Source organism: Bos taurus, chromosome 2 (assembly GCF_002263795.3).
Source record: "Bos taurus isolate L1 Dominette 01449 registration number 42190680 breed Hereford chromosome 2, ARS-UCD2.0, whole genome shotgun sequence".
Classification (NCBI taxonomy): Eukaryota; Metazoa; Chordata; class Mammalia; order Artiodactyla; family Bovidae; genus Bos; species Bos taurus.
Window position 1 is genome coordinate 60,092,822 of NC_037329.1, and position 15,272 is coordinate 60,108,093.

Here is a 15,272-nt window from a genome sequence, read left to right on the forward strand (position 1 = left end):
TAAAATCTTTATTTTTCTCTTTTGGATCCCCCTCATTGCCAAACATTATTAAAGTTTCACCTTTAATTTCACTGCAAGACATCTAAATGAAAGGGAATGATGAACTTGGCTACAGGAACTCTCAAATTTAGTCTCCTCTGCAGTCTGATTCCTGTAGTGTGAATAGCAGCCTGATCTTATTGGCACTTTCAACTGCAATGCCAGATTCATTTCAAAACTTAATACAATGTATTTGTCATCACCACACTTCCATCGGTAAGGACACTGACACCAAACTGCTACCAGTTGGTGGTCTGAGAAAGATAGCTTGCGGGAAATGAAAATTCTCTTCTCTAAACCTAAATAACTCATCTCATATATTATATGTCTTCTGTTTCTGCAAGAGTACACTATTGCTTTCCACCATTCGATCTTTCAGTAATCCATCTAGGTAACAATAAAGAAATAAAAGAACATTTACTCACTGCTTCCTTCTGGAATGACAGTAATATATTTCACAAATTTCAAGAAAAAGTTTCCCAGCCGGAAAGAAGAAAAAAATAGATTAGAATCAATATCACTGCTGATTATGTTGAAATATAAGACCTGTCTTTCACTATTTCAGTCTACCTCTGCTACGTACTAACATGATGAGGCTGCCCATAGGTCCCCTTCTTTCTAGAACAGAGTTTCTCAAAGTACAGTCCTTGGACCAGCACCATAGCATCTGAAGTTGGGGGAAGCAGTGTCAGAATCTTGCATTTTTATTATCCATCTGAGTGATGGATATATAATATCCATCTTATATATAATCAGTTTTAGAACCAACAACATAGAAAAAAGGAGATAAAGCAACATGTCCCCCTTTCACTTCAGACCCAATTTTTCTACACAAATAAGTCTGCTAATATTCAGAAGAGTCTGTTTTTCTTGTTCTTCTTCAAAAACATTCCAATACCCTCTGGAATTACTACAAAATGAAAATATGAATAACCTAGTCCTCCCCTGAGAGGCACAAACTGACTTGATTGTTGGAAAACAAGACTCAGGAGGATGGTATAAGTTACCAGTACTGTCTAACTGGGAAAGAAATAGGATCCACTGATGTTTAGTTGTTTTTTGTTTTGTTTTACATTTTCAAAGGAAGGACACAAGCAGCACACTGAAGCCCTTCAGATATTACCCAACAACTGATAAACAATAGGAGGTGCTCAAAATAATGAATGAAATCACATGAGAAACTATATCATTTCCTCCTTAGAAAGTGATTTTTAAATAGCATCATGGAGATCTCGCTGGCAGTCCAGTGGTTAGGACTTTATCTTCCAATGAAGGGAGTGCAGGTTTGATCCCTACTCATGGAGCTAAAGGAGAAGGCAATGGCAATCCACTCCAGTACTCTTGCCTGGGAAATCCCATGGACAGAAGAGCCTGGTAGGCTACAGTCCATGGGGTCCCGAAGAGTCAGATACGACTAAGTGACTTCACTTTCATTTTCACTTTCATGCACTGGAGAAGGAAATGGCAACCCACTCCAGTATTTTGCCTGGAAAATCCCAGAGATGGGAGCCTGGTGGGCTGCCATCTATGGGGTCACACAGAGTCGGACACGACTGAGGTGACTTAGCATCAGCAGCAGCAGGGAGCTAAGATTCCACAGGCCTAAGGGCCAAAAAAACCCAAAACATTAAACAGAAGCAATGTTGCAATTGGAGAAGACTCTTGAGAGTCCCTTGGACTGCAAGGAGATCCAACCAGTCCATCCTAAAGGAGACCAGTCCTGGGTGTTCATTGGAAGGACTGATGCTGAAGCTGAGACTCCAGTACTTTGGCCACCTGATGCGAAGAGCTGACTCATTTGAAAAGACCCTGATGCTAGGAAAGATTGAGGGCAGGAGAAGAGAAGAACAGAGGATGAGATGGTTGGCTGGCATCACCGACTCAATGGACATGAGTTTGGGTAAACCCCAGGAGTTGGTGATGGATAGGGAGGCCTGGTGTGCTGCGGTTCATGGAGTCGCAAAGAGTCAGATACGACTGAGCGACTGACCTGAACTGAACTGAGTGTTGCAATAAATTCAATAAAGATTTTTAAAAATTGCCACATAATATATTTAATAATAATAATAATGATAAACATCATTATCACTATGGTATGATTTGAATTGAACCCCGTATCTCTTACAGGAGTGGATCCATTAAATATCTTTTCAAGTATCCTTGTCACAGTTTGAGTTGCACTACAACCAAACTCTGTGACAAAGAATCATGGGCATTTATTTATTGTATTTACTGAGCAATAATGCCAAGGAACCGGCACAAGAGTAGGGGAGCGAGACAGTACACGGAAGGAGGCTGATTTTATTATTTAGTCATTAAGTTGTGTCTGACTCTTTTGCAACCACATGGACTGTAGCTCACCAGCCTCCTCTTTCCATGAGATTGCCCAGGCAAGGGTACTAGAGTGGGTTGCTATTTCCGTTTCCAAGGAATCTTCCCGACCCAGGGATCGAACTCATGTCTCTTGCACTGGCAGGCGGATTCTTTGCTGCTGCCACCAAGTGTGTACATTTTTTTAAAAATCAGACTATTAGTAACCGGTGCTTCATCTCACTGCAAATTGTAGGATACAGCATAGAACATAACCTCAAGGTTATTCCATCTGAGGGGTAAGGTAACTGGCATTTATATACCACCTCTCAATCACTGGTTGAAGGCTGCTTCCTGGAACTGTTAATTCCCTGGCACTTCTGACTGCGTATATGAGCAACGAAGGCTCCAGTGGCTGGAGAAATTCCTTAGGCAAAGAGATGCAGGTGGTGTCAGTTGAATTTCTAGCTGGCATGCAGACATGGTATGGCTAAGAGGATCTGGCCAGGAAAGAAGAGTACTTGCTAAGTCTGACTGCTCCAAAAAGTCATTAATCTAAATCTACACTGCTAATAAAAAATGCATGTCCATGTTTATTCTCTCCTTTTCGATTTCCTCTGAACACCTGGTAACATAGTTCTAAGATTTTCAAACCCTGCACAAAGATAAGTTTTTTTTTAACTCAAAATAGAAATAAATAAAAAGTTAAAAGGAGAAATGATAATGACTTTCTTTAAAATAGAACTCCAATTACTATTATCCTTTCCAAAATGCATATCTTAATAAACTGTGTGTTTATATGAACAATGCTGCCATTATTCAAAATTTTTAGAAGATTTGTATTTGAAATTTAATTTAGAGATACTGTATTCTCTATCATGGCTCTCATTTTATGATGTCTCTTAAATAGGTTGATTGATTGCATGAATATACTTGTATGGCAAAGAAATATCTGATGAATGCTGCTGCTGCTGCTGCTAAGTCACTTCAGTCGTGTCCGACTCTGTGCGACCCCATAGAGGGGAGCCCACCAGGCTCCTCTGTCCCTGGGATTCTCCAGGCAAGAACACTGGAGTGGGTTGCCATTTCCTTCTCCAGTGCATGAAAGTGAAAAGTGAAAGTGAAGGCGCTCAGTCGTGTCCGACTCTTAGCGACCCCATGGACTGCAGCCCACCAGGCTCCTGTGTCCATGGGATTCTCCAGGCAAGAGTACTGGAGTGGGGTGCCATTGCCTTCTCCATTCTGATGAATAATCTATTCCTTTTTCTTCCTAAAATATAAGAAAACAAATATTATGCTGAAACAGAAAGTCTTGTTTAAAAAAGAAAAAAAAGATATGCAGAAAAGTAAAGCAGTGCTTATTAATCAAATAAAGCACAACATGATCAAAGGTTTTATTTTTAAAAATAGTAAGTTGAAAATACAAATGTGGTTCTATTTAGAATTCTGGTGAATCACAAAATATTCTGATCAACCAATTCCCATATGAATCAAGTTTGACCTTATTCTCACAGGTCAGCTGAAGAATATTTCTTGAGATTTAAAGATAATAATAAACAAAATAAAACTTCCAATTCCAATCACAGACATATAAACATGTCTAAACATTGTAACCAACTCAAGTAAATGATTATTCTAGTATGCTTTCCACCAATTAAAGTCATCCTAGAAAAGGCACGACAGTGTTAAGGATTGCAAACACATGCCATTTTAGCTAAGATTAAAGATCACATTTTTGGCTTGTTCAAGGTTAATGATGCAAGGCAAGAACTCACAGAAATATGCCTCTGAGAAGAAAAGCCAAGTCACTGTAATGATGGGAAATCATTTCTCATGCTTTCTGTGCAAACATATATACCACTTAAGGAAAATATTTGCATGGAGGAGGTTAGTGGAACTGTTAAAACAAGAAACCTTGTATTCAAGGGAGTGATACAGAGGTACCAGAGAACTCAACTCCATGTACCTGTCAGCGTGTGAACCTTGTTCTTCCTGATGTATTGCGGTCTTCTCCAGGATGGATATTTGCTTTATATAAGTACAGAATGTACACTGCATTATTCCTTAATAAACATGTTTCCTGAAATATACAGACACTTTTTTTTAAACAGCCTATTTAGCAAATTATAGAGTAAAATATGTGCTGAGTACTCAGAATCTGATCGCTCGAGTGGGAAGTTTGGTATTTATACAATGGCACTGCAGTGTCCTCTGCCCATTTTGCATCATGGAGACATGAACAGAGGTAAAGAGTGGTCACCTGCCAGTCAGTGGGAATGCTGTCCACTGCCCTGGCATTATGGGCATTTTCCCAACCTGCTCTGGGAAGATGTCCCCTGATGTTCCATCTTCCTCAACTGCAAGCGAAACCTAGCACAATAAACCAGTTACATGTCAAAGAAACAAAGGTGAAAACAGTGAATTTACTTAATCTAAGGGAGATATATGTCAGCTTGCAGTTTGCATCACACTTCATTTACTTTTAAATGCTCCCCCCTTTTTTATTGAAGTATAAACCATTTACAATGTTATGCTAGTTTGTGGTGATTCAGTTACATAAAATGAATGTGCTATATAGTAGGACTTTGTCATTTATCTGTTTTATATATAGTCATGTGTATCTGTTAATCCCAAACTCCTAATTTATCCCTTCCTTTCTTTTCCCGTTTGGTAACATAAGTTTGTTTTCTATGTCTGTGAGTCTATTTATGTTTGTTAATAAGTTCATGCATCATTTTTTAAAGATTTCATATATAAATGATATCATATGATATTTGCCTTTCTGTGTCTGACTTATTTCACTTAGTATGATAATCTATAGGATTGTAAGGACCAATACTATTAAAATTACCATACTACCCAGGGCAATCTACAGGTTCAATGCAATCCCTATCAAATTACCAATGCCATTTTCTACAGAAGTAGACCAAACAATTAAAAAATTCCCATGGAAATTTAAATACCCTCTTGGAGATGTAGGAAACACACCTGTTAACGAGACAAGAAAAACCTATGTATACTCTATACTCAGTAGACTTCTTTTGATTCATAATAATTATTAGATGTGCAGAGGAGAGAAATCAAAGCTAATTTACCAAAGTACTAGAAATCAGATTTCATATCAGAATAATCATTCATATAATCTATGATATAATTTTATTACTCAAAATAAACACTACTGACTAACATTATCTGTTACCATCACAGGCTGGGTGAGAAATAGAAACATTAGTGAGATTCACTGAAGAGCATCAGTGATAAATAAAAATAGAGAAAGGGTCAAAGTACTAGATATCTACAGAGATACCTGTAGAAAATCATATATGACTACTTGTCTCTTAAGTAATCCAAAGTAGATCTCGTTTTTAAACTCACAAGTTTTAGGGATAACAGCTACTTCGTAGTTTCAGTGTAGCATAGATATTTTTAAGTCCTCAAGCTAATGGTAGGAATGAACTTTTGAGGGAAAGAGAAACATGCCTTTCTAGTGAGGGGAGTTATGCTGAACAAGACACTGTCAAGAGTCCTACAGAATCCTGATCACAGCTATGAGAAAATCTCTTGGCTCCACAAGCTGAATGGGTTGTCCACATGTGCAAGGATACTGAATCCTTTTGGTATAAGGGATACCTGGAGTGAGTCAATATGGACAAGTCTTAAAATAAAGAACAAAGTAAGTAACCTTGAAAATTACAGCAAGTCTCAAGTCTAATTAGATTTGAGTTTAATTTTTAATAAAAAATTATTTTCTTTGGTCTCATCCATTTACCTATGAATAAATTCTGAAATAAAAGCCTATGAAACAATAGACTCAGAGTAAAGAAAAGTCTCAATTGTTAAAAGAAAAAAAAATCACAGGAGATTCATTGAACAGATCTCAACCCTTTTTTTCTCTCTAAGCCTTTAAATGAATGTCAAGAGTCCTGTCAACTTCTGTAACTGTGTAAAGGCTATGACAATACGCATGTGTTTGTCACTCAGTCGTGTCCTACTCTTTGCAACCCCATGGACTGTAGCCCACCAGGCTCCTCTGTCCATGGAATTTTCCAGGCAAGAATAGTGCAGTGGGTAGTCATTTCCTTCTTCAGGTGATCTTCCTGACCCAGGGATCAAACCCGGATATCCCGCATTGCAGGCAGATTGTTTACCATCCGAGTAACCAGGAAAGTCCTATGACAATATGTGCAGAGTCAAACAGGAGCACTCTCTGGCAAATTGGGGTCATCAATCATCTAGAATCTCATAGATGATGAACTTCAAAAAGTGCAACCAGATCACATTTTCAGTTTCTCACTGGATCAAAGACTACATCAGCCACGTGGAGGCCAGTGCATTTTTGTAACCATGACTGTGCTTGTTGCCCCATAAATTTTGAAGGAGCCATCCAAGCACTAAAAACTACAAAGACTTCATGAAACTGATCTGAACAAGTAGTAATTCCTACATCTCCCATAGAAACTCTGAGTGTAAGCTCATGCTGAAAAATGAGTTATTTCACAGGAATAAGCAATAGAACTCCAGAGCTGCTGTAAAATGGTAAAGTTGATAGCTCTGTCAAAAATGTTCTGCCCTCAACTCCAAGGTGTACATTACATGTATGTGCAGGAGGGGGTGGTTTCCCCACACCACATCAAGCAAATTGCCCAGTCCAGCTGCTTTACCATTCAACTTATTTCTGATACTGTCTATCTGCAGGTAGCATCAGAGTCCACAGGTAAAGGGCTCACTCCCTCAAGACTGCCCTTCGCTTGAGACACTAATCTCAAGTCCAGGTTACCTGTGCTTCTCACCAAACTGACTAAAACCAGAAGTTCCCACGACCTGTTACTACAGTTTGATTAATTTGTTAGAGTAGCTCACAGAACTCAGAAAACCCATTTGCTTACTAGATAACCATTTTGTTATAACAGAATAAAATTCAGGAACAATGAGGTGGATAAGATGCATAGGGCAAGGCATGGGAAAAGGCAAAGAGCCTCCATTTGCTGCTGTTCCCAAATATCTATGTATTTATCAATCTGGGAGCTCTCTGAACCATGTCCTTTGGATTTCTACGGACATTTCCTTACACAGGCATGATTGATTAACTCATTAGCCATTAGTGTTTCAGTCAACCTCCAGCCCCTCCCCTTTCCCAAGATATCATTGGATGGGGTTGAAAGTTCTAATCTTCTATTCATGGTTACCTGGGGCAACCAGACCTCACCTTTAGGTACTTTTCCAAAGTCACCTCCTTAATATAAATCCAGTAGTGGTAGAAAGGGGCTTGATGTGAATAACAAGATGTGAATTTCAACTTTATGGACATGATTTCAGGAACTGAGAACCACTGGCCAAATGTTATACCAAAAGCTTCTCCCATTGCTCGTACTGCTCAGGAAATGCCAATGATTTTACAAGCCGTGTGCTAGAATAGGGACGGAGACCAGATAGATTCTTCTAATTATAAATCAGAATCTCTCACTGAGCAATACTGAAGAAGGGGCAGTATACACTGTGAAAGGAGTCCCCAGCAGCTGTTAAAATCTTCAAAACCTGCTATGACAAAGCTGGGCAGTCATCTGTCACTGGGTCTCAATCAAACAAATGATCTTGTTTCCACAGCTAGAGGCTGGGAGGATGAACTAGTATGGTCATTCTAATCTCCATTATTATTTCCATTTTACTAGTATAAAAGAATGCTGTTTGCACAAATCCCCTAGGACAGAAAACAATAAGTGTGCATTACAAATGAAATAAGCTCTCAGCTTATTTTGAATGTGCCAGGCATCTCACTTATCACTTTCATATAAGTAATTTACAATCTGAGAGTGAGAGGTAGGTTTTTATTATCCCTACTTTCCAGCTGAAGGAAAAGATGTCTCCACAGTTAAGACCATCTACCAGAACAGTAGCAGACTGGAAATTCCAACCTGTCTGACTCTAGAGCTCAGGTTTTAAACACCTGTTCTACTCTTTTTGAATTCAAAAATTGATCTTAGGTGCTCATGTTAATAATTCACATGTATGTCACCACAATTCAAAAATTGCTTTGTAATATTAGAATCTACTGTTAAATGATTTAGTCAAAAAGGACTATAGCTAGTACAATCTGGTGTGGCTCTCTATTTAATTAAACAACTACCTGGCTTCATGAGGTAATCAATTACATCAGTTGATAATTGTTTATTTGTATAATTATGGCAGTGATTTAAAAAAGGAAGGATGTATGGAGGGAGAGAAGGAGGCAGAAAGGAAGAGGGAAGGACAGAAAGAAGGAAGTGATGGAGAAAAGGAGGGAATGAGAGAGAAGAGGCAAGAGGAAGGAAGGGAAGAGGAAATATTAATACACTGCTGAATGCCAACCCTGTGTGAATGCTAAAATCCATTCTGAATCCACTTTGTAATTTCATTCTATTCTGTGGATCTCTTCACTCCATAAGTCAAAACATTTCACTCCACACACCATGAGTATTATAAATTATGACTATTCATGACAGGACTGATTAATAGACATACTCGATACTCTTCCAGGAGACTGAATATTTTTTTAATTCTAAGATAAAGGTTTTAAATGTCACTTTTCTCATTTCCATGTGACTTATGTATTTGCTAAATCACCCTTCATTGCACAAAACCACTGTACCAGAAGTTTGGTGATGAGGGAAAGACACCACTTTAAGTAGTTTTGTTAATCTTGACAACTTATATTTTAACACAGTTCTTTAGAATTGTTAGTATTATGTCTAGAACTGATTCTAATCTAATGCTATATAACTGAAAAGATGCAGCTTTTTACTTTTTATTTTTTTCCTTTTAACTTGGAGGGGGCTTCAGCCCTGCAGTTTACAAGGTGGTATTTGTTAAAAATGATAACATATAAAAAGCATGTTACATAATAACACCAATAAACACAAATAAATCTTGTTTTTGTATTAATGAGTTGGAGGTTCTCCAGACACTTTTTGTATTGTGCATGTCTTAATAAACTAAGAACTCCAGAGATCCCTCTGAGTTCTCTGCACTGCATTTAGGTATAATCAGTGTTCTGTCACAGAGCACACAGCTCTATATTAAGTCAAAGCAGCTTTCTCTGCAGAAATATGTCACTGTCATCAACTCAAACATGGATATTCAAGACTAGGAAAGACTGTTTCTCTCCTTGTGGAAGACGATCTGAGAGTGGTGATGTGTTATTTGGCAGACATTACTCAATCTCCATGTTTCTTTGAGTCATACCTTGCTCATTCTGGCAGACAGCCTTCAGGATGCGATGTCCAGGGCCACATTTGCCATGGTCAGGGATACAGATCCCTTCAGACGTCAGCCACTGGTAACACACAGGATCCTCACAGGGAACAGATTCCACCAAGTGAGGGCAACGGCCCGCAGGCCCCGTAGGTTCCATGAGGACATGGCGCTGTCTCATTCTAAAACCTAAAACAAAAAAGAAAAAAGCGTTCTGAGGATCTATCCTGATCTAGCAAAGGAAAAGAATCAGCAGCCAGGAAATTGATGAAACTTTTATTTATACATCTACATCTCAAAAGAAGAGAAGCTAAAGGCAAGGAGAAAAGGAAAGATATACCCATCTGAATGCAGAGTTTCAAAGAATAGTAAGGAGAGATAAGAAAGCCTTCCTCAGTGATCAATGCAAAGAAATAGAGGAAAACAGTAGAATGGGAAAGACTGGAGAGCTCTTCAAGAAAATTAGAGATACCAAGGGAACATTTCATGCAAAGATGGGCACAATAAACAACAGAAATGGTATGGACCTAACAAAAGCAGAAGATATTAAAAAGAGTTGGCAAGAATACACAGAAGAACTATACAAAAAAGATCTTCATGAACCAGATAACCACAATGGTGTGATCACTCATTGAGAGCCTGACATCCTGGAATTCAAAAGTCAAGTGGACCTTAAGAAGCATCACTATGAACAAAGCTAGCAGAGGTGATGAAACTCCATTTGAACTTTTAAAATCCTAAAAGATGATGCTATGAAAGTGTTGCACTCAATATGCCAGTAAATTTGGAAAACTGAGCAGTGGCCACAGGACTGGAAAAGAGCAGTTTTCATTCCAATCCCAAAGAAAGGCAGTGCCAAAGAATGCTCAAACTACCACACAATTGCACTCATCTCACACGCTAGCAAAGTAATGCTCAAAACTCTCCAAGCCAGGCTTCAATAGTACGTGAACCAAGAACTCCAGATATTCAAGCTGGATTTAGAAAAGGCAGAGGAACCAGAGATCAAATTGCAAAATCTGTTGGATCATAGAAAAAGCAAGAGAGTTTCAGGAAAACTTCTACTTCTGCTTTATTGACTACAGTCAAAGGCTGTGTGGATCAAAACAAACTGTTGAACATTCTTAATGAGATGGGAATACCAGATCAACTTACCTGCCTCCTGAGAAATCTGTATGTAGGTCAAGAAGCAACAGTTAGAACTGGACATGGAACAACAGACTGGTTCCAAATAGGAAAAGATTACATCAATCATATAAGTCAACCTGCTTATTCACCTTATATACAGTACATCATGCAAAATGCTGGACTGGGTGAAGCACAAGCTGGAATCAAGATTGCCAGAGGAAATATCAATAACCTCAGATATGAAGACGATACCACCATTATGGCAGAAAGAAAAGAGGACCTGAAGAGCCTCTTGATGAAAATGAAAGAGAGTGAGAAAGCTAGCATAAAACTCAACATTCAAAAACCTAAGATCATGGCATCTGGTCCCATCATCTCATTGCAAATAGATGGAGAAACAATGGAAACAGTGACAGATTTTATTTTCTCGGACTCCAAAATCACTGCAGATGGTGACTGCAGCCATGAAAGTAAAAGACATTTGGCTCCTTGGAGGAAAAGCTATGACCAACCTAGACAGCATATTAAAAAGCAGAGACCTTACTTTGCCAACAAAGGTCTGTCTGGTCAAAGCTATGGTTTTTCCAGTAGTCACATATGGATGTGAGAGTTGGACCATAAAGAAAGGTGAACACCAAAGAATTGATGCTTTTGAACTGTGAAATTGGAGAAGACTGTTGAGAATCCCTTGGACTGCAGGGAGACCAAACAAGTCAATCCTAAAGGAAATCAGTCCTGAATATTCATTGGAATGGCATCACTGACTCAATGACATGAGTCTGAGCAAACTGAAAGAGTTAGTGATGGACAGGGAAGTCTGGTGTGCTGCAGTCCATGGGATCACAAAGAGTTAGACATGACTAAGTGAACTTAACTGAACTGCTTCATTAGAAGGATTGATGCTGAAGCCCCAGTACTTTGGCCACCTGATGCAAAGAACTGACTCATTGGAAAAGATCCTGATGCTGGGAAAGAATGAGGGCAAGAATAAAAGGGGACAACAGAGAATGAGATGGTTGGATGGCATCACCGACTCAACAGACACGAGTTTGAGCAAGCTCCAGGGGTTAGTGATGGACAGAGAAGCCTGGTATGCTGCAGTCCATGGGGTCGCAAAAATTTGGACATGAATAATCGGCTGAACTGACTGAAAGATCAAAACCACATATTCTTTTAATGTGTTTTATTTTATGGGAAATTGGAAGATAAGGGGAAGAACAAAAGACAGAAGGGAAAAGAACTAGAGCAGGAAATCTGTCTTCCAAGAGTTTACAGTCTAGGAGTTGAAGAGGCCAGGCAGAATCAAATGCACTAATAAGCAGCAAATGTTCAAGGGTATCAGTAAACCGGTACAAATAAATGAAGACTCACAGATTCCTGATAGCTGGGTGGGAAGATCCCCCAGAGAAGGAAGTGACAACCCACACCAGTATTCTTGCCTGGGAAATCCTATGGACAAAGGAGCCAAGCAGGCTACAGTCCATGGGGTCACAAAAGAGCTGGACATGATTTAGTGACTACACAACAACAGAGAAATAGCCTGAACATAGATAAACCCCATGTTCTTTTGTTACTGTTTTTCACATTCTTATTTATGACCAACCTAGATAGCATAGTCAAAAGGAGAGACATTACTTTGCCAACAAAGGTTCATCTAGTCAAGGCTATGGTTTTTCCTGTGGTCATGTATGCATGTGAGAGTTGGACTGTGAAGAAGGCTGAGTGCCGAAGAATTGATGCTTTTGAACTGTGGTGTTGGAGAAGACTCTTGAGAGTCCCTTGGACTGCAAGGAGATTCAACCAGTCCATTCTGAAGGAGATCAGCCCTGGGAGTTCTTTGGAAGGAATGATGCTAAAGCTGAAACTCCAGTACTTAGGCCACCTCATGAGAAGAATTGACTCATTGGAAAAGACTCTGATGCTGGGAGGGATTGGGGGCAGGAGGAAAAGGGGACGACAGAGGATGAGATGGCTGGATGGCATCACTGACTCGATGGACGTGAGTCTGAGTGAACTCCGGGAGTTGGTGAGGGACAGGGAGGCCTGGCGTGCTGCGAATCATGGGGTCGCAAATAGTCGGACACAACTGAGCAACTGATCTGACCTGATCTGATTAGTCTGTATGAAGGTGAAATACATCTACATTTGGACACATTCCTGGTCACTGTTTCAGGCCTTGAGAGTTCCCTGCATTGCTCCCTTGACATTTCCAGGTCAGCCTGCCCTGTGAAGGCAGGACTATTTGGGGCTGCATGCCCCACCCTAGCTAGACATAGGTCTCTGGACAACTACTCAGTTTTTCAAAAATGTTTTGTGGAACTAGGGACAAAAGTTATGCCATAATAAGGATGTGAATGGACCTTCCATGCTACATGCCTACAGAGTCACAAACTCATCAGATACAAATGGAGGGATATGGGTCAACCACAAGACTGTAGGAAGTGGTGAAGTCTGTGGTAAAATGGAGGACATGTGCTGAATTTAAAGTGTACGGATTTCAGTCAGGCTCCACTGACAGTTACCACAGGAAAATGTGAACCTTCTGTTGTCAAATCTTCTGATTCTAAGACACCAGAAGTCCAAGCTATGTTCAGTTTTCATATGAAATCTATTTTTAAATGATGGAAACAAATTTATGTTTTTAAAAGCCACATAAGTTTTAAAATGTGACAGAGAACAAGATGCAACCCTTTTGTTTTTTAGTTTTCCATTTCTTGCCTTCAGGATATATCACTTCTAAAAGTTAGGCCCGGGACTTCCCTGGTGGCCTAGTGGCTAAGACTCCTCAATCCCAATGTAAGGGGCCCAGGTTCCATCAGCGGTCAGCGAACTAGATCCCACATGCTGCAACTAAAGAGGGCTTCCCCGGTGACCCAGGGGTAAAGAATCCACCTACTAATATAGGACAAACAAGAGACATGGGTTCAATCCCTGGGTCGGGAAGATCCCCTGGAGAAGGAAGTGGCAATCTACTCCAGTGTTCTTGCCTAAAAAGTCCTATGGACAGAGGAGCCTGGTGGGCTACAGTCCATGAGGTTGCAATGAGTCCAACATGATTTAGTGATTGAACTCGTGCACACACAGGTCAACTGAAAGATCCCACATGCTGCAATTAAATGTCCAGTGTGCCACAAGGAGCAAAGATCCCACGTGCTGCAACTAAGACCAGCACAAGCCAATAAATACATAAATATATCTTGTTTTGAAAAAAGAGCTAGGCTTACCTCCCATGGATCTCATATTTTACTGTCCATCCTTTCATTGTCCAAATTCAATCAACAGATTTAAATCCTCTTTCAAAAAAAATGAAACCCAATCTTATTACATAATAGCATCTTGAGATTATTTCTTGGGATAGGTAAAGATATAAAAAGATAGATAGGTAGGCAGATAGACTTAGCTAGGAAGATAGAAAGCCTGAGAACACTGAACTCAGAGCCAAAGACTGTACCCCACAACCCTTCCCACAAGAGAAGGGGAGAAAGGCAAGTTTGGGTGCATGAGCAGTAACTAAGCCAGTTGTACATCAGTTTACCAGGGCTGTGTCTATTTTCCCACAAGGAAGGATAGAAAGCTCAAGATGTAGTTGGCAAAAGACTGGCTCCTATAAAGTAGTCAAAGAGGATGGAACAAATGGACACATGTTTTTAGGCCACAAGAGGGAGCCGAGCTCCCTTAGAATATTGCAGGGTTGGGTAAGTGTTTTAGAGACACAGTCCTAAGGGCTTTATTTGTTTTGTCTAGGGCTAACCCATCAGCCCCCTTTATAAAAGACTCTTAGACTCTTACTTTGTGGAATGGCCACCTGTGGGGAGGCATCATTCAGTCAATCAGAGACCATATCCTCCAGGCATGGACAGTATTAAGGTCAGAGGTAATTAAAGGAGTAGATAGCTTCTACCACACTTCACACCTCCAAGCCTATGTCATTAATTAGTCAAAATAAAACCTGCAGCTCCCTTCCCAGGCCACCTTGAGAAGAGCGGCAGGAAAAATACAGGACTGAGCTCTACTTGATGAACATCAACCTACAATGACCTCTGAGCCCTCCCTGCCACACAACTTGGATGACCTCTGTTCTTTCATGTAAGACCCACATGCTGCTTATTTACTGTCTTATGTCTGCACTTGTTTTAAGTTTATATCTTTGAGCAGGACGCGGCCTGGGTCTCCATGATTTATGATGTTTGACAATCGGCCCAGAAACTTAGCCATCTTTACAAGGGAAGGCTGGCTGTCCTATTACCCAGAGCTCAACCCCATTGAGGGGCAGGTGCAGCTTTCCTCTATAAATCCAGTTGCATCCATCTCACCATAAATCTATAGATTATATCTCCTCAGTCAATAAATTCTTTCACTTTTTCATTTGTGTTGCCCTTGTCCTGACTCTAACCAGGCTCACATCAAAGCACAAGCTCAGCATAAAACAAAAACCTTGGATTCTCTTGTTAGCACTTAGCTTTAATCACACATTGGTGTTCATGGCTGCAACAGATGTCAGGCTTCCCCGGGGAGCTTCTGTTCTGAAAGATACAAAACTGCCAAGTCCATGGTGGCTGGGGCCAACC

The 15,272-nt window shown here is 40.0% G+C and overlaps 1 protein-coding gene across 1 annotated transcript in view; it reads right to left on the reverse strand.

Annotated features, from left to right (window-relative positions):
• THSD7B (thrombospondin type 1 domain containing 7B) overlaps positions 1 to 15,272 on the reverse strand; it is a 911,067-nt gene that overhangs the window by 582,074 nt on the left and 313,721 nt on the right. Inside the window, exon 6 of the mRNA XM_015475729.2 lies at positions 9,568 to 9,765. Coding sequence (XP_015331215.2) covers positions 9,568 to 9,765 — 198 coding nt within the window. The remainder of the gene's footprint in view (positions 1 to 9,567; positions 9,766 to 15,272) is intronic.